This window comes from Ambystoma mexicanum, chromosome 1q (assembly GCF_040938575.1).
Source record: "Ambystoma mexicanum isolate Mex_15411 chromosome 1q, UKY_AmexF1_1, whole genome shotgun sequence".
NCBI classification, from domain to species: Eukaryota; Metazoa; Chordata; class Amphibia; order Caudata; family Ambystomatidae; genus Ambystoma; species Ambystoma mexicanum.
In genome coordinates this window covers 1,408,747,695-1,408,768,327 of record NC_090922.1, presented here as the reverse complement: position 1 = coordinate 1,408,768,327, position 20,633 = coordinate 1,408,747,695, and the positions used below count along the sequence as shown (strand labels likewise).

The window sequence follows — 20,633 nt, the reverse complement described above, 5'->3', positions numbered from 1 at the left end:
TGTTTCGTGGCAGCCATCTTCAAAAGGCTTGTTTGTTTTGATCGCTCTACGCCACACACCCAAGGGGAAGGCCGGACCCAGGGCCGGACGCTAATAGCAACATTTCCCTGGCTTTGCTCGGGTCTATAAGGAAGGTTTCAGGTTCATAAGAACCTATATTGCCCACAGCTTCAGACAATGCTGCTTAATTATAACATTGGAATGTTTGTGCCCATTGTAAACAATCGGTTATGACAGGAGATTGACTTAACTACTGTTACAAAGCTAGATGTTTCTCTTCCAACATTCTGTGTCATTCTTCAGTGCTCTCCTGATCCAACTTTCCACTGGGGCAATACTTACTGCAAGGTACGGAACACTTCTATTTTATTTCGTTTCTAACCTGTTTTTACCCTGTCTTTGTGGTTTAGGCACATTATAATGGCGTTACATACCTGAGGAAGAGGTTTGCAACAAGTGTTATCATCTTTTATGTTCGTTATGTGCCCTCTGCTTCACTTTGGGCCTATAACCCAGGTGTGGGCCAATAACATGTGTTATCGCCCTCTTCCACTAGCCAGTGATGTCTCAGAAGGAGGAAACAGTAACCAAAGAATCAAAGCAATGTCAGGTGAGAAACAATTTAGCTTCTGACCACTTAACCTCAATTACCACAAAATATATATTATTGGCAGAAGGCACCCCACTTTTAAAATGGTCTCTCATGGCCAACGAATCAACAAGAGAGTCCTGGTCAACAAGCTCAGGGTCACAGAGAGCTTCTCACATTTCTACATCCACCTAGAGTTCTTGAGCTAGCGCAGACTTGCATTGTCTTTTGGCCTCTCCCAGAGGGAAAATACGTTTATTTCTGAAATCGCCAAAGCTGGGGTTGAGTAAGTGGGCCAAAAGGAAAACTTCTTTGGCACACATTATGAACCAAGTCGCCTCTGGCACCACCAGCGAGTAGATGACACTGGTATTGGGTTACAAAGATATCCATGACAGAGAACCTGTAGCACCTGTTTGATCATTTTAAGAAGGTGAGGGAGAAATCCTTCTTTAACCGCTGTCCAGCCCGCCCATCAGGCAGCATGCAGATGTTACAAAGCCCTTCATAAAATAACTAGGTGCTTTCAATAGAGATTAGGAAGAATACCAGAAAAGAAAGTCTTGCTTCACCTGAGTCGTTTCCCAGTTGGTTTTAAGCCGCAGATTCCACAAAAAGAGCTCGGGATGCGGATGCTCCCTCCTACGTCCGTGCCTAGCCCCAGGATGGAACCACCAGCACTTATCAGAGCTCCCTCCCCTCCGGTCGAGCCTCCGGGGGTCTTCGTAGGATTCAGGGGATGCAGCGTCTGGCCAAAGATTAGATTACTGCTGTCATAGCTGAAAGAGTGGAAAAATCAGGAATAGTTTAGTCAGCCAGATGTTTGTCGCTGGACTATGTTAGGAACAATCCCAGAGTCCGTCTATATGTGTCCATCACCATTTCTTATTTGTAGGCACTGCTGCACCATATTACAGAAGCATTTAAGCTGTACATTTTTTATTGTTTATGGTTTATTAGAAAACCTTTTACAATTTACATCTCATTTAAAAAAATATATTATCATACATATTTCGAATGGATTGTGTCCTCCCACGTATTCCTCATCTTATGATAAATCGTTATCTCCAGCTTCGCAGCTTCGGAAAAAAAAATTCTCGGCAGAGGGCGCTGTTCTGAAGGTCGTGGCACTGAATGTCCCTCGAGGGACTCCGTACTCTGTCGACGTCACCGATGGTATAAATAGCTCGAGCCGTGCCCCTTGCTTCAGTTCCGTATTCCCAATCGCTTCGCTATCGAGAACGGCGCGCTTGAGATTTTCTGTGAAGAAAATGTCGTCTTCATCGACTCCTTCGACACCCAAGACAGGGTTCAAGAAGTGCGTAGATTGTGGATCGAAAATGTCGATCACGGATCCTCACCGGGTTTGTCTCTGGTGTCTCGGTTCCAGTCACCGGACCGACGACTGTGGTTCCTGCCAATCCATGACCGAGAGAGCTCTTCGTGAGAGGAGAGGTAAACTGTCAGTGGGGAGAGAAGCCTCTAAGAAGGCTACGTTCAAAAAACGTAAGAAAGCGACTGATTCGAAGGAATCGGATCACCATAGGAATTCAAAGAGATCTCGATCTAGGAGTAGATCGAGACACTCTTCTTCCTCGTCCAAAAATGAAGAGGAGACATAGATCTCCTTCATCATCATCTTCTGAGTCGACCGAAGAAATTTGATGTCCGACAAAATCGGATTCTCCCAGAAAATGGGAAGAATTTCATAAAAAGATGATGGAGGTATTCGAGAATGCGGCCCGACCCCCCTCGAATGAACCTCGGAAAAGCCATACCCCTAAGGTCACTCCATTGGACGACAAAGGGAAGTCTAAGACTACCTTGGTAAAAACCGGTAGTGTCGAGGATACTCAAAAAACTCGAGTCGATGACAAGTCGACGAGGACTCTTCGAGAGTCGAGCACTTCTCTGGTGCCATATAAAAAACATAAGTCGTCGAAGGCTTCAACGACTTCATCGACGTCGACCGTTTCGGCATTGAAACCAAAAATAACCTCGACGCCTGTATCGAAGTCATCTTCGAAGTCATCGAAGATTCCTTCAACAACTTCGAAGGATTTTTCCATTCCTTCGTTGCATATGGTAGAGGAAGAAAGAAGATTTACTCAGTTGCCCAGGTCAGACTTTTTTAAGTCCATGTCCTCAATTTATGAGGAATCTGGCTCGGAGGAAGAGGTAGTCACTCCTTTTGGAGTTTCATATGGCACAAAGCAAGTTCCTGAGGAACTCATTGATCAAGAGTCCAAAATGAGAGACCTGAGTGACACTCTACATTCTGCCAGTGGAATTGACTCCTCCCCAGAATTAGAGTTTGCCAGACCTGATCCTGCAGAACATGCAGACTCAGGGTACAGGAGTCTTATGACCAGAGTAATTGGGTGTATGGGTTGGGGTAACACTTCACCCGTTTTTGAACAGGATGACATGACGGATATAATTGTCATCTAGTTCTCCCCTTTCACAGGGCTCTTAGAGGAGGGTGGAGAAAAACTGGGAAAAGCCTCAGAGCATTGCTGCTGCAGATAGTAATTTCCCCAAGAAATACAGACCAGCTGGTACGGATCCTGAATACTTAAACAGGCATCCAACTCCAGAAAGTCTAGTTATTCAGGCAGCATCCACATCAAGGCAAAGTGCATATTCCACTATCCCTCCAGATAGAGAGGATAAAAAAGTTGATGCCTGGGCACGTACGGTTTTCACTTCAGGCAGTATGGCCCTTAAATTGACAAATGTCACCTGTACCCTGGCCAGGTTTACCCATACCCTGTGGGACTTTATTTCAGCGGCAGCTGAGCATATTCCAGAAGGCGAGGAAAGGGAAGGCTTCCTGAATATAGTCAAAGACGGGAAGGAGGCAATGGGGGAATGTCTCCAGTCTGGACTGGATACTGCTGATACTATCAGCAGATCCATGGCTGCAAGCATTGTGCTACGCAGATGTGCGTGGTTGAGGAAGTCGGGGTTTGCACCAGATGTGCAAGCCAGGCTCCTTAACATGCCCTTTGATGGCTCGAGGCTGTTTGGCAGTAAGGCTGATGAAAGCCTAGAAAAACTTCAGACCTCGAAAGCGGCAGCTATATCGCTTAGTGCATCCATGCGCCAGCCTCTAAAACCCTATTCCGGCTCATCTTCCTGGAGGGGCGTTCTTTTCATTAATACTCATTTAGCAGAGGAAGAGGACAGGCTTCTCAAAGAGGCAAAAGAAACTTCCCTCATGGTGCACAAGGAAGAGGAGCAAAATCAGCCCCAGGAGCAGCATCTTTACCCTCAGCCACTCCTGCAGCCGCCTCCAAATCCCTCTGAGGCCTTGTTACACAAAACACCAGTGGGAGGCAGGATCTCTCAGCATCAGAAGGAATGGCGGGGCATTACCTCAGATTCTTGGGCACTGGAAAGAGTGCCCAAGGTTACTGTCTCCTCTTCCAAAAAAGACCTCAGAATCATCCACCGGGAGCCAACTCCGTAAAAATTCCAGACCCGCTCCTGTTGTAGGACATTTTAACCCTGCTAGAGAAAGATGCCATAGAACAGGTACCTGTAGCGGAGAGGAACAGGGGTTGGTACTCCCCATATTTTCTCATCCCAAAAAAGGATGGAGGACTGAGACCCATCTTGGACTTAAGAAACTTGAACAAGTTCCTCAGGAAGGACAAGTTCAAGATGGTGACCCTTTCTCAAATCCTCCAGGCTCTCCAACTCCAGGATTGGTTGGTATCATTGGACCTTCAGGATGCTTACTTTCATGTGCCAATCCATCCAAAGCACAGAAAGTACCTGAGGTTCGCGATTGGCAACTCTCACTATCAGTTTCGAGTTCTGCCATTCGGGTTGATGTCTGCCCTGAGGGTTTTCACCAAACTGTTGGCGGTTGTGGCAGCGAGTCTCAGGAGAGGGGGTATTCACATCTACCCCTACCTGGACGACTGGTTGATCAGAGCAAGTTCTCCAAAACAAGCTCAGGAACATCTTTCGATCACTTGCCACTTCCTCCACAAAATGGGCTTCTCCCTCAATTTCAAGAAGTCCCATATGATACCATCCCAAAAGCTCCAGTTTATCGGAGCAGTCTTGGATACTTCCTCGGGAAAAACCTTGCCTCCCGAAGTGAGAGCTCTCCACATCCAGCAGATGGTAACAAAGTTCCAGAATGCCCAACGTCTACCAGCCTTTGATTTTCTCAGGTTGCTCGGCCTCATGGCATCCTGCATTTTCCTAGTACCAGAGGCCAGGTTGAATGAGATCCCTTCAATGGGCACTCAGAACTCAGTGGTCCCAGTTCTCAGGGAATATGTCAGATCTTCTGCAAGTCCCAAGTGCAGTTGCTCAGGATCTTCTATGGTGGGCTTGCAACGACAACATTCTCAAGGGAGAATCTTTTTGGCAACCATGGCCGGAGATAACAGTAGTGACGGACGCCTCACTCACGGGGTGGGGAGCACACACCAACGATCTGACAATCAGCGGTCGTTGGTCTCCATCGGAGTCCAAACTACACATCAACCTTTTGGAGCCGAGGGCAATAAGACTAGCGCTGAAGGCTTTTCTACCCTCTGTACAGGGAAAGAATGTCCTGATAATGACAGACAACACGGTGGCCATGTACTACCTCAACAAAAGAGGAGGAGTAGGGTCACTACCACTGTGCAGAGAGGCAATGCAGCTCTGGTTCTGGGCAATACGAGAAGGAATCTCTCTATCGGGAATTCACCTAGCCGGAGAGAAGAACACGGCGGCAGACGCTCTGAGCAGGTAGAGCACAGTCTCTCACGAGTGGGAGCTAGCTCAGGAAGTCCTTCTGGAGATCTTCACCCTTTGGGGAACCCCCCCAAGTGGATCTGTTCGCCAGCGCGATCAACCGGAAGTGCGATCAGTACTGGTCAAGGGAATTTCCTCAAAGAGGAGCTCGGGGAGACGCATTCATAGTGGAGTGGAAGTTTCCACTGCTGTACGCATTTCCCCCAGTCCCCGTGATTCCTCAAATAATCAGGAGGTTGAGAAAGTTCAGGAAAACCATGATCCTATTTGCCCCGGATTGGGCCAGGAGGACATGGTACCGGACCTTCTAGACATGTCCATCTGTTCTCCAATACGTCTTCCACAAAGAGAGGATCGTCTCTCGCAAGAGGAAGGTCGGGTTTTCCATCCAGAGGTCAAGACACTCAACCTTCACGCATGGTTTCTGAGAGGTCGAGATACAAGGATTGGGATCTTCCAGATGACGTAATGGAAGTCTTGCTTTCGGCCAGAAAGCCAGCAACAAAATCTTTGTACCGATGTCGCTGGAACAAGTTTAGTAATTGGTGCAAAGATAAGGATGTGGACACTTTTTAATGTGGCACTCCAGTAGTGCTCTCTTTTCTGTTACATCTAGCCAATCTGGGGCTCCAGATAGGAACAATCAAAGGATACCTTGCTGCGTTTTCCATTTTCAAGCGCACCACGGAAGATGTTTCATATTTCAAAATACCATTAATCATTCAATTCTTAAAAGGGCTTACTAACGTATACCCTCCAGTACCTTTTCATGTCCCAACTTGGGATTTAAATTTAGTACTAAAATGTTTGACTTGCATACTTTTTGAGCCTATGCACTCCTGTCAATTGAGGCTTTTAACACTAAAAATTGTACTTCTTGTGGCTCTATCATCAGCCCGCAGGGTTAGTGAACTTCAGGCTCTCTCATGCAAACCACCATATACTGTGTTTTATAAGGATAAGGTAGTCCTTAAAGTTAAACCTTCCTTTTTACCAAAAGTAGTTTTGGACTTCCATTTGTCACAAAAAATAATACTTCCAGCATTTTATCCTCCTCCTCATTTGGGCAAGGAAGAGGAGAGACTGCATAGACTAGATCCCAAGAGGGCTCTTAGTTTTTACATCTCAAGGATGTCTAAATTGCGACAAGATGACCAACTGTTTGTGGGTTATACTGGTCACAAACTGGGCTTATCAGTAACAAAACAGACCATATCCCGCTGGATTATTTTGGCCATAATTAAATGTTACAGATTGGCGGGAAAAGACCCACCAGATGGGCTTCAATGGCTACTTCTGCGGCTCGCGAGAGGGGAGTCCCGGCAGCAGATATTTGTTCAGCTGCAAATTGGAAAACAATGCATACTTTCATCAAGCATTACTGCTTGGATACTGCCTCCTCCAATTAGGGGTTATTTGCCAAGGCAGTTCTGCATTCTGTCCATGAAAACTGTAATTAGTACTCCCACCTCCAAAATTGCCACTGCTATGGGAGTTATCATAAAATGAGGAATACGTGGGAGGACACAATCCATTCGAAGAACAAGTTACTTGCCAACTGTAACGTTCTTTCGACTGGATGTTCCTCCCATGTATTCCTCATCGACCCTTCCATCCTACCCCACAGTACAGTGTACGTTTTCTTACACTTTCCTCTCACGCAGAATGCATCTGTCATGGGGCACGCCTGGGTGTTCCTCCTGTATATTTATCAAAAAGCAGAACTGAAGCAACGGGCGCGGCTTGCGCTATTTATACCATGGGTGATGTCGACAGAGTACGGAGTCTGTCGAGGGACATTCGACGCCACAACCTTGAGCACAGCGCCCTCTGCCGAGAATTTTTTTTTCCGAAGCAGCGAGATTTATCATAAGATGAGGAATACGTGGGATGAACATCCAGTCGAAAGAACGTTACAGTTGGTAAGTAACTTGTTCTTCTGGTCAAAGCAGACATTAAAATCCACAGCAAGATAAATAAATCCATCATTCAAAGTAAATTACCATCATAACAAATCTACTTTCAGCTTCATCACGAGTTTGGCGGTAACCCTTAAATGTGGCAGTAACGCTATTACCGCTGCATTCAAGGGTCCGCCAAATCACAGGTTTGGCTGCATTTACCCCATCTCTCAGCTGGGGGTAAATGCGGTAGGAATTTGCAGATTTTTGGTGCAATTACCGCACGGTGGTACCGCCGATGGTAGTTGCACCGAAAATTTCCCCATTGGCCCAATGGGGAATTCTCGAATGGGCCCAATGGAGAATTACCGTTCCGGCAAACTCGTGATCTGGCGCTAATAGCACTGGAGGGTTTGGCGGTAACGCTATTAGCCCCAGCGGTATTTCGGCAGTAATACTGCCGGGATACCGCCCAACTCATGATGAGGCTCTTGATCCTTGATCAAAGAAAATTACCATCATAACAAATCTACTTTCAGCTTCATCACGAGTTTGGCGGTAACCCTTAAATGTGGCAGTAACGCTATTACCGCTGCATTTAAGGGTCCGCCAAATCACAGGTTTGGCTGCATTTACCCCAAGCTCTCAGCTGGGGGTAAATGTGGCAGGAATTTGCAGATTTTTGGTGCAATTACCGCACGGTGGTACTGCCGATGGTAGTTGCACCGAAAAATTCCCCATTGGCCCAATGGGGAATTCCCGAATGGGCCCAATGGAGAATTACCGTTCCGCCAAACTTGTGATCCGGCGCTAATAGCACCTTTACCAGATTTACAATTATCATATCCAATGTAATATCACATGACTCAAGATGGGCCACCCATTTCCTTTTCCAAACCTCCCATCTGAAAAAAAATATATAATTATTTCTCAGAATCTTATATGGTAGTGTATTTTTAAAAACAATACATTTTCTGAAAAGGGAAATCGTTTTCCACACTGCAATTCACTCCATAGATTGAAGCCCTAGTTCGAATCGAATAGAGGCCACTGGCAATGAGTTGTGCAGCCTCAACAGCTTTCTCGAAAAATAACTTTCCAAAATTCCCCATACTCCCCAAGATAAATTCAGCATGGATTCGGCCCCATAGGTTAGGATCTGTACCATTTTTTGTAAAAGGTTAATATGGGAACCAGTGGAAAAGTCCCATACCTCCAAAAGAGGGCGGCTCCCTGGCCTGCTAATCTCTTGGTCTTAGCTCTTAACATCATATAATGGGCTCTTTCAACTAGATTTCTATTCACTGTTGTTCCCAGATAAGTGATAGATTTCACCATTTCTAATATTTCCTCACCTACCCTCCAAGTGTATATTCAGTTGTGCTTCCGATACACTGATGACATGATAAGGACTTTAGACTTTTTTACATTCACTTGCAGATTATCTCTTCAAGATAGACCATGAAGGAATTTAGTCTGCGCTTGAAGACTAAGGGGTCGATTCATGGAATTAATGTGCGGCGAAAAATCCCGCACAGAGGTGCCAAAACGTGCGATTTGCAGTAAAAGTGCAAAAATCGCAGTGCAAGTGCGAAAATCGCAGGGAAACCAGCGCACATCGATTCATGGAAGTCCGTGCGCGAGAAAAACATTGGATGTGCGCTAAAAATGTGCACCGCGCACGCCGGCGCACAGGTCATCCAACAGAGTGCGCCACGGCCACTGCGAAATCGCACATAGCGCGGCGCACATCACAAAAGTAGGCGTAACACGGGGCGTAACACTCGGAATGGGGAACAACGCGTGAAAATATGGGTGTCACGGGGGAAGTACAGGAGGCAAGTGCGCGGAACGCCCACACGCTCGCCTACAACCCGTATTCATGGAATCGAATAGGGCAAACCAGCGCACGGTGAAAGACGCGCACAGGGCCAAACAAATACGCCACAAGAAAGCAGGCGGTAGCACCCCTGCGCCTGAAAAAAAGGTGCGCCAAAATGTGCGCTAACAAAAAGCACCCATATACAGCCATGATGAATGGTCCATACAGTGTCCCTCTAGGACAAATGAGGTACAAAGGGGTACCGACAAACACGGACACCCGCTGTGTGAAAAAAAGCGTGTGCATGCGTTCCTGGGTGCGCGGGAAGTTCCACACGCGATTAGCCTGGGTACGTGTGTTTCGGGGGGCGCGGGAAGTTCCACACGCGATTGGCATGGGTACGTGTAATTCGGGGTGCGTGGGAAGTTCCACATGCAATTAGCCTGGGTACGTGTACTACGGGGTGCGCGGGAAGTTCCACATGCGATTAGCATGGCTACGTGTGTTTCGGGGTGTGCGGGAAGTTCCACACGCGATTGGCCTGGGTACGTGTACTTCGGGGTGCGCGGGAAGTTCCACCCGCGATTGGCCTGGGTACGTGTACTTCGGGGTGCGAGGGAAGTTCCACACGCGATTGGCCTGGGTATGTGTACTTCGGGGTGCGCGGGAAGTTCCACACGCAATTGGCCTGGGTATGTGTACTTCGGGATGCGCGTGAAGTTCCACACGCGATTGTCCTGGGTATGTGTACTTCGGGTGCGCGGGAAGATTCACACGTGATTTCAGCAGGGTACGTGTATTTCGGTGGTGCCAGGGAATGCTACACGTGATTTGGCCGCGTGGGTCCTCCCAGGTGTTCCCTCTACACCCTCCACGGCCCCTGCAGGCCGCCCACACCACAGGGGACTACCCTGCACCCCTGCTCATGTCCCACAGGCAACCCATCCACCATGGTCATGCCCACCAGCCAACCCACATGTCACCTTGCACTACTGATCACCAACACATGTCGCCCAGCACCCCCACGCCCCAGCATCCAGGGGCACCCTCCACCAGGCCCCCACACATGTCTACCACCACCCCCACCCCCCAGCATCCAGGGGCACCCTCCACCAGGCCCCCACTCATGTCTCCCTGCACCCCCACCCCCCAGCCACCAGGGGCACCCTCCACCAGGCCCCCACTCATGTCTACCACCACCCCCACCCCCCAGCAGTGCAGGGGCACCCTCCACCAGGCCCACACTCATGTCCCCTATCACCCCCACCCCCCAGCAGTGCAGAGGCACCCTCCAGCAGGCCCCCACTCATGTCTACCATCACCCCCACCCCCCAGGGGCACCCTCCACCAGGCCCCCACTCATGTCCAACTCATGTCTCCCACCACCCCCACCCCCCAGCCACCAAGGGCACCCTCCACCAGGCCCCCACTCATGTCTACCATCACCCCCACCCCCCAGCAGTGCAGGGGCACCCTTCACCAGGCCCCCACTCATGTCTACCATCACCCCCACCCCCCAGCAGTGCAGGGGAACCCTCCACCAGGCCCCCACTCATGACTCCCACCCCACAGCCACCAGGGGCACCCTCCACCAGGCCCCCACTCATGTCTACTACCACCCCCACCCCCCAGCAGTGCAGGGGCACCCTCCACCAGGCCCCCACTCATGTCTACCATCACCCCCACCCCCCAGCAGTGCAGGGGCACCCTCCACCAGGCCCCCACTCATGACTCCCACCACCCCCACCCCCCAGCAGTGCAGGGGCACCCTCCACCAGGCCCCCACTCATGTCTACCATCACCCCCACCCCCCAGCAGTGCAGGGGCAGCCTCCACCAGGCCCCCACTCATGTCTCCCACCACCCCCACCCCCCAGCATCCAGGGGCACCCTCAACCAGGCCCCCACTCATGTCTCCCACCACCCCCACCTCCCAGCAGTGCAGGGGCAGACTCCACCAGGCCCCCACTCATGTCTCCCACCACCCCACCCCCCAGCATCCAGGGGCACCCGCCATCAGGCCCCCACTCATGTCCAACTCATGTCTCCCACCACCCCCACCCCCCAGTAGTGCAGGGGCAGCCTCCACCAGGCCCCCACTCATGTCTCCCACCACCCCCCCCAGCATCCAGGGGCACCCTCCACCAGGCCCCCACTCATGTCTACCATCACCCCCACCCCCCAGCAGTGCAGGGGCACCCTCCACCAGGCCCCCACTCATGTCTCCCACCACCCCCAGCCACCAGGGGCACCCTCCACCAGGCCCCCACTCATGTCCCCTATCACCCCCACCCCCCAGCAGTGCAGGGGCAGCCTCCACCAGGCCCCCACTCATTTCTACCACCACCCCCACCCCCCAGGGGCACCCTCCACCAGGCCCCCACTCATGTCGAACTCATGTCTCCCACCACCCCCACCCCCCAGCCACCAGGGGCACCCTCCACCAGGCCCCCACTCATGTCTCCCACCACCCCCACCCCCCAGCAGTGCAGGGGCACCCTCCACCAGGCCCCCACTCATGTCTCCCACCACCCCCACCCCCCAGCCACTAGGGGCACCCTCCACCAGGCCCCCACTCATGTATCCCACCACCCCCACCCCCCAGCAGTGCAGGGGCAGCCTCCACCAGGCCCCCACTCATGTCTCCCGCCACCCCCCAGCAGTGCAGGGGCACCCTCCACCAGGCCCCCACTCATGTCTCCCACCACCCCTACCCCCCAGTCACCAGGGGCACCCTCCACCAGGCCCTCACTCATGTCTCCCACCACCCCCACCCCCCAGCCACCAGGGGTACCCTCCACCAGGCCCCCACTCATGTCTCCCACCACCCCCACCCCCCAGCCACCAGGGGCACCCTCCACCAGACCCCCACTCATGTCTCCCACCACCCCCACCCCCCAGCAGTGCAGGGGCAGCCTCCACCAGGCCCCCACTCATGTCTCCCACCACCCCCACCCCCCCAGCAGTGCAGGGGCACCCTCCACCAGGCCCCCACTCATGTCTCCCACCACCCCCACCCCCCAGCCACCAGGGGCACCCTCCACCAGGCCCCCACTCATGTCTCCCACCACCCCCACCCACCAGCAGTGCAGGGGCACCCTCCACCAGGCCCCCACTCATGTCTCCCACCACCCCAAGCCCCCAGCCACCAGGGGCACCCTTCACCAGGCCCCCACACATGTCTCCCACCACCCCCACCCCCCAGCAGTGCAGAGGCAGCCTCCACCAGGCCCCCACTCATGTCTTCCACCACCCCCACCCACCAGCAGTGCAGAGGCAGCCTCCACCAGGCCCCCACTCATGTCTCCCACCACCCCCACCCCCCAGCCACCAGGGGCACCCTCCACCAGGCCCCCACTCATGTCTCCCACCACCCCCACCCCCCAGCAGTGCAGAGGCAGCCTCCACCAGGCCCCCACTCATGTCTCCCACCACCCCCACCCCCCAGCAGTGCAGAGGCAGCCTCCACCAGGCCCCCACTCATGTCTCCCACCACCCCCAACCCCCAGCCACCAGTGGCACCCTCCACCAGGCCCCCACTCATGTCTCCCACCACCCCCACCCCCCAGGGGCACCCTCCACCAGGCCCCCACTCATGTCTCCCACCACCCCCACCCCCCAGCCACCAGGGGCACCCTCCACCAGGCCCCCACTCATGTCTCCCACCACCCCCACCCCCCAGCCGTGCGATTTGCCTGGGTACGTGTATTCCTGGGGTGCGCAGGTAGTCTCCCATGCGATACCATCAGGGTACGTGTATTATGGGTCCGCGTGAACTTCCACACGCGATACCAGCGGGCTACGTGTTTTACGGGATTCGTTGGAAGTTCCACACGCGATTGCCCTGGGTACGTGTATTTCGGGGTGCGCGTGAACTTCCACACGCGACTGGGCCTGTGAGAGTGGGGTACATGTATTCCAGGGGTGGGCGGGAATATTTACTTGCGACTGGGCCTGGGAGAGCGTGCTACGTGTATTCCTGGGGTGGGCGGGAAGATTCACACGTTCGCCTACGACGCGCCGGAAAATAAATGGTCCAATCCTGAAACACTTACGCCAGCATGAAGCAGGTGTACGTCGACCCGCGCAGCATAAAAGTGCGCGCAAACAACAAACAAGCTCAGACACCAGGATGAATATACCGTTCCTAGCAGCAGTGGCCATGGGTTACCAAAGGAGGAGGAGGAGGAGGAGGAGGATAGTGAGGGCCCGAATTTTCACTCCCAGAACCAGCCTTTTTGGGATGTCTGATGACCAGGTGTATGGGAGGTACAGGTTTCCACCACACATAATACCTGACCTGGTCAGTGAGTGGGAGGATGGCCTCACATCACCCACCCTGTGCTCCCAAGCACTCAGCCCCCTGGAGAAGGTCCTCAATATACTGCACTTCTTGGCCACAGGATCATTTCAGCGGACAAGTGCGATAGTGGGTGGGGTGTCACAGGCCACACAGTCACGCTGCCTACACCAGGTCTTGAACATCATCACTGCATGCCCAAAGTCCGTAGGCACATATACCTGCCCAGGACACCTGCAGAAAGGCAGGCTGCCACCCTCGATTTCTATGGTGTGGCACAATTCCCAAAAGTGCTAGGTGCCATTGACTGCACCCATGTGGCACTACGTCCCCCCAGGGCATCTGAGCACATCTATAGGAACCGCAAGCACTGGCATTCCATCAACGTGCAGGTAGTATGTAATGCCAAGGGAATCATCACCTCAGTATATGCCAACTATCCAGGGTCCACCCACGACAGCTTAATTTACCGAAAGTCTACCCTAAGCCGGGACGTAGAAGCTGGGCGGCATGGCGATACATGGCTGCTTGGTGAGTATGAATGCCACTGCACATGCAGATGCAGAGTTATGTCACTACCCCACTAATGATACCCATCACCTCCTCAGCAGGGGACAGTGCCTACCCTCTGAGCACCCACATGATGACGCCAATTCGGAACCCCATCACGCCTCCAGAGGTAAGATACAACACAGCCCATATTGCAACCCGGGGCATAGTGGAGCGCACATTCGGAGTGCTCAAGTCACGCTTTCGCTCCCTTGACCGTTCTGGCGGGCAGCTGTTATATGCGCCCCCAGTAGTGTGCAGGATCATAGTGGCAGCATGTGTCCTGCACAATGTTGCAACACCCCGGGGCCTGGCTGTGGACATGGTGGTGCCCCCACATCCCCAACCACATGCACGCCCGCTGTGCATGGGAGGGGAGAGGGCACGGGGTGAGGCAGCCCGTACGCAGCTGGTGGCTAATTACTTCACATAGAAATCACACCCCTGTGGAGTGCACACAGCCCTGGCACATACCATTTGATAAGCAATGATGACTCGACCTGACAATTATGACGAACAAAGGGACAGTCAACTGTCAGAACCATAGCAGCCTGAGATTGTTCATGTGGAAGTGCCACAATGTGTGCATCCCTACCTACACAAACACCACCAATGCAGTGTCATCAAAAGACACACTTCCATGCTGTAGAAATGAATACCCACTTGCAAAATACTACATGAAAACAGTGCCATGTCACCCAACCCCTCCCCGGCACGGCCACACAACACACCATGGCATGTCATGCAACGTGAGAGCAAACAAATTAATCCCCACAACATGCCCCAAGTGTCACCAGCTACAGTGTCCCTAATGGAAACATGGCCACACATGAAATGCTCACAGTAATGCAGGACCTACAACACACATTACCAAATACTTACCAAGAATACCAATCACCTACACAACCTCCAACCTACCTTAAACATGACATTACAGACTTAAAAATGTGCTAGCCTCACTACCTGATGATGCCAGCACTCCAAACACTTCCAAGTATACAGTGTTAGCACCACGCAAGAGTGTAGGTGCACTGCTTACAACATGGACTCCAGTTCCAAGGTGGACCGCCTTGTGAAGACATAAGAAATGGACCTGCAAATTAGGAGGATGAGATGGATGCAGAGGCACATATCAATACACCATGCAGTGTACAATACAACAACAATATGCACTATGAATGTATACACAGTATTGACTACAGACTGCCCACACATCGAATGGGAGTCCAATGTCAACATGTACGTCAATGTCACTTGGGCACACCCTTTGCAAGCCCATGGAAACGGGAAGCAGGAGGGGTGTGTGTCACAAAAACCCAAGCATCTGAACCAAATTCCTGACAAGCCTGCATGTGCCCAGCCACAATGCAGCGAATGCCCACGGGAGCCACACAAGGCAACACACTGTCCCAAAAAAAAAAAATATCAAAAATGGCCATTAATGGGCCTGGGGGGTGGGGGAGGCCACCCAGGAGGTCCGAGGACAGGGTGCACACCAAAACCCACCTGTGTGGATCTTGCGAAAAAAAAACACCTCCATGGGCTCATGGCCTACACGGCTACCCTATTGTGGGAGAATCACTGCTGTCGCTCTCCTCACCCTCTGCAGCTGCATCAGGAGGTGGTGGCACTATGGGAGGCAGCCCACGCAAAGCCCTAGTCTGTTCCTCCATGGCTGCAAGCATGCGGGTGTGGTAGGTCTCGTTCTGGAGGATAATTGTGCGGAGGTCCCCATGCAACAACTCACGGGATGCCCAGACCTCCGCCCTAGTTGCCTGCATCTCAGCTGAGAGCGTACGTGTGAGACACTCCAGCTGCTGTTCTGTCTTTCTGTTTGTTGAAGCCTCAAGCTCAACAAGAGTCGTCCTGAGGTGAAGGAGTTCCACCCTCAGGGCTTCCCTGTGGCCCTGGGACTCTATGGAAATGGCTTCCTACAGAGTCGCCAGTGCCGCCCGCCTATCCCCGTCGGACACCAACATGTCCTCCCTGTGTGACTGGCAGATGGAGTCTGTTGCCTGCTGTAGTCGCTCCATCAGCCTTTTGGGGGGGACAATGGAAGTGGCCACCCTATCCATGGCCTGAGCCATCATCTCTGATTATGCTGCCTGTTGGGTTGCCATATCGTATATGGTTTGCCCTCATGCGGTATTGCCAGGTGGCTGACGGCCATCACGTCGGCAGGTACCACACCTGTCTGGGGCAAGGCGAACTGCGCCTTGCTGTGCCGGCACTGCCTGAGGCTGCAGGACTGCATTCCCCCTCTGATCTGCTGGCCCAGGAACAGGATCAGATGTCGCGGAGTGTGACCCTGCATACGTTACCACCAAAGGCGTACCTGCCAACACTGACATCCCCATTGAGGGTTCTAACCCTGGTGCAGGTGGGTCGGACCGAACAGAATCCCTCCCAGGAACACTCACCTGCGACGGCACATAGGTCTCATCATCCGAATCGACACCTGAATACAGCTCGGGGGAGGTGCAGCCAGAGACACCCCTTGAGAGCACGTCCTGCAGCAGTTGTGGGTTCTCACCCACCACCACACCACGTCCCTCACTGGTGGTCGGTCGGCCCTCAGACCCCTCCTGGGTCTGCACCATCTCCACAACCCCAGCAGTATTAAGTGCGTCATCCCCTGCAAAGACATAAAAGAAAACAAATGGAAACAGGGATTAGCACTATGGCACACAATTAGGGCTGAGAGGCTACAGAAACAGTACTTGATTGACACATGTCCCACATGACTAAAACCCTCCCATGCATGCACCGTCACTGCGTGTGAAGGGTAGGCAGATGGCACACATTGATGACACCAAGATGGAAGATGAACACATTTGCTGCATGCTGCCTAGCAGTGGCATCACACATTGGCCAGTGATTGGCATGTCAAATACACATGCCATCACACAGATGGCATGTACCCTAGCCATGAAGTGAAGAGGGAGAGGAGGTCACCAATTGTTTATTCAGTCCAGTTTGCTCATGAAATTGATTTTTTCATTGAAATGGTTCAAATGTTTAACCTGGAGCTGCCAGTCCAAAATGGTCCTATAGCACAGGGACATGTCTAAACAAATCATGTCCAGGAAACAAAGCCAGTCCTCTGTACCATAGCCATGTCAGACATGTGACAATAGGACTGAGAAATCCCGAGTAAAAGTGGTGGTATGCAAACAATCTGCCTGAATAAACAGAGGTAAATAAGCAACAATGTTGTGGCAAGATGACACTCTAAGGGCAACTGGCGTGGTGTTTGGCTGGATGTCTAATGTTGGCAGAAGGGATGCTGCTATACCCAAATGCTGGTGCGCAGAATGTATAGGATGAGGCACATGGGTGACCAAAACCACTCAGGCACACGCACCCTCACCTGGCACCCAAACAGAAGCCCTCCCACACACACCATGCACATGGATGACACACACATGCATGTGCACTCATGGGACAATGCCTCGTAATCTGCCAGTTCTCCCACGTCTTGGATCTGTTCCTCCGTGACGTAGGTCCCAGCAACCTGCTCATGTGGAGTGAGTTCTATCTCCTCTGCTGGAGACCCACCTCCAGTCACTAGAGTTGCGGCATGACTTGAGGCCAGCTTATTCTTTGCCCTGCGCTTCAGGTCATTCCAGCGCTTGTAGCATTCAGTAGCTGTGCGCCTCACGGATTCCAAGGACACTTATGATGTCCGCAATGGTCTGCCAGTGTGCCTGACGTTGTGCAGGTGTGGTCTTGGATCCTGCAACAATCACCATTTCGCGGTCATGTGCGGACACATACTCTATAAGTGCATTCAGTTCGGCCTCATTGAAGCTGGGCTTCCTTGACGGTCCGGACTGTGCAGCCGTGTCTGGGGCATCAGCCTCTACTGGACGAGCACTCTTCCCCTTCCGCTTGGAAGGTGGTGGGGATCCTGAGTGTCCTACGCCACTCTGGACACTAGGGGCAGGAGCCCCGGTGGACTCTGTACTAGGAGTGTGGGATTGCACACTCAGCATGGGAGTTGGTGCAGGCATTAGCTCAAGTGTGATGGTGTCAGGGGGAATGTCAGCATGATGGACTTGGACCGACACTGTCCTGGCTGGGTGTGTGAGAGGTGGGGTGGATGGAGCTGCCCCTGCAGCCTCCCCAGCCTGCCTACGCGGGGCTGCAGATGACCTAGCTGCCCCTGATCCACGTGGCCTGATGACACCAACGTTCACCAGTGCACGTGGCCTAGACCTGCTGACCTGGAAGTCAGCAATAGAGTCACCCTGTGCCAGGTCTGGTTCCACAGTGGGCTGGTCCAACAAGAGCTGAGCATGGAAGGTGTCAGCCACGTTAACCTCAACCGGGGGGGTGCATGGGTGTCCCTGACTGCTCCTCCACACATGGGGGGCTAGGAGCACCTGCAAGCCATGGCCACGTCCCCTACCGGATCCACCACGGCCACCACTTGGGGCTCGGCCACCTTTGCCACCCTTACGGCTTGGTCGCCTCCCAGCCATGGCACTGATGTTATTGTGCGTATGGGAGTCGATGTGAACTATTGTCCTGGGCAATTGGGGGTCAAAGGGGTTGGGTACCAGATGGTAATCGTACCCTAGTGCTCTAGCAAGGCTGTATGTCACCCCTGCGGAAAGATGACGGGTCATGCAACGCACAGGCAGCCCAAAAAAGGGAAGTAAGGTACACGCAACCCCTCCTAGACCATGTGCGTGGAAAAATAAACCTGCACTACGCTGTGGCACCCAGAAACACAAGAATGAACGTATGCGTGTCACACGCAGCCTCGAATGACCTCTGAAGGGGTTCGCGACACACGGGGCAAGCACAGATGTTAAATATGTGCGCGACTCACCGTATGCCAGGAACAAAAGCATGAAAAATATGCGCGTGTGCGCGTTGGCAACACCCCCGCCAAATGAAGAATTGTACGCTGTCTGAGGAGACAGGACAACAGTAGAAGGGAACGCTGTTTGAGGAAACAGGCCCAGGAAAAAGAGGAAAAGAGAAAAAGCTGTCAGAGGTAACAGGGAGTACGAACTGGAAACGCTGTGAAGTAAATCGCGTGTGAACCGACAAGAAGTACAGATTTCACCCACTCGCCCTCCACGAAAAGCACGTACAAGGAAATGGCGTTCTACACGTACCTTTTATACACACGTCACAGACGAGCATACGCGATGAGGCCATTTCCACCAATTACACGCTTTGACACTCGAACGTGTATCTTTTTTTTTACACGCGTCATTCTTACGACCATGCGCGTGATGTCACAGCTGCGCATGGGGGCCTTTGGGCCAATGAAATCGTGTATGCGTGCAGACGCGCTTACGCGCTAAGGGCCTTTCCTCGAATTACAAGCAGACGTGCAGGACTTTTCACGTGCCAAATCACTCTGTATCAAGCAGGCCACGCGTAAGCACACGGAAGACCACGCTCCTGCCCAGAAAGCCGATTTACTGCCCCCCAGAGCCCCAAGCATGCTCCCACCTGCACATCAGCCAGGGGTGCTGTTGCTGTGACCACCCCTGCTGCAACCGAAGACTCCCGACTGGGATTCCATCGCTCCACAGTCCAGCCCCAGGACCCAACCACTCCTGCCTCTGGGGTTGTCATGTCAGGCACTGCAACATCTGGCACCACTGACAACCCCCGGCCAGAGAGGCAGAGGGGCACCAGCTTCAGTGCCAGGGAATGTTGGTGTCCTGGTGGAGCAAGTCCTGGGGCAGTATGATGCCCTCTACGGAAGGTTGCGCGCCGACAAGGAAGGACGGACTCGGATCTGGGTGGACATCGTGACTGCCATCAACGCGGAGGGGGTGGCAGTCCGCAACTTCCAACATGTCAAGAAGCACTGGGAGGACTTCAGGTCCAGGACCCTGAACAAGGCCCGGCGCCTCTTGAAGGCAACGGATGCTAAGGGGCGCCGGAGCCACTTGTCGGAAGATCAGATGAGGGTGCTGGAACGCATATCCCCAGCGCTCCACGTCCAGGTCCTTGAGAGGCAGACCCGTCTGGTGTCGAGGGGTAAGTGTACATGCATCATGATTGTAAGCTGTGTGTGTGGCCATGTGCCAGTAGTGTGCCGGTTGCCCATCTGTTTGTATGGGGCTGAGTATGGGTGGGGGTGTACAGGACCGTGAGGCTAACACATGCGAGCGCTGTCATGTGTGAGACATGGATGGTGCTTGTGTGTGTAGGCTTGCATGCCAAATGCAGTTGTGTGGGCACACGTTTGGATGAATGTGTATGTAAGTAGGCATGTTCGTGATGTCACGCATGTATGTTGTTTTCAGCTACATGTATCAGCACTGTCTACATGTGCATGTTTGTGTATTTGACAAGGGTGCAACAGTGATGCAACATGGATGCATGTGACAGCGGGATGTGGAAGCCTGATTGCCAGATGTGACATGGATGCCCATCGGAACACTGCGACAGTTGGCTGAGGTGTACACATGCATGCAAGTGTGGTGGTGTGCGTGCATGTGTGGTGCACTCCCTGTGTTGCATGTGATGTCTGGCTCACCTTTGCCTGCTCATGCTGTTGTATGTGTATGGATGGTGCTGGCAGTTGCGATGTGGCTGTGGTATGGTTCATGTGTGCATGTAGAAATGACATGTGTGTTGCCAATTGTGATGCCATGTCAGAGGTTTGCCAATGCCACTCATGTGCAACTGTCATGTGTGTATGTGTCCATTGTACAGTGCCCTGATGCCTGTGTTTTAT

General features: G+C 52.8%; 1 protein-coding gene across 2 annotated transcripts in view; it reads right to left on the bottom strand.

Annotated features, from left to right (window-relative positions):
• Nucleotides 1-20,633, bottom strand: part of LOC138548445 (vitamin D3 hydroxylase-associated protein-like) — a 726,529-nt gene that overhangs the window by 433,826 nt on the left and 272,070 nt on the right. For both annotated transcript variants that reach the window (XM_069642277.1, XM_069642276.1), the window contains exon 5: nucleotides 1,162-1,368. In XM_069642277.1, the coding sequence (XP_069498378.1) occupies nucleotides 1,162-1,368 (207 nt within the window). The remainder of the gene's footprint in view (nucleotides 1-1,161; nucleotides 1,369-20,633) is intronic.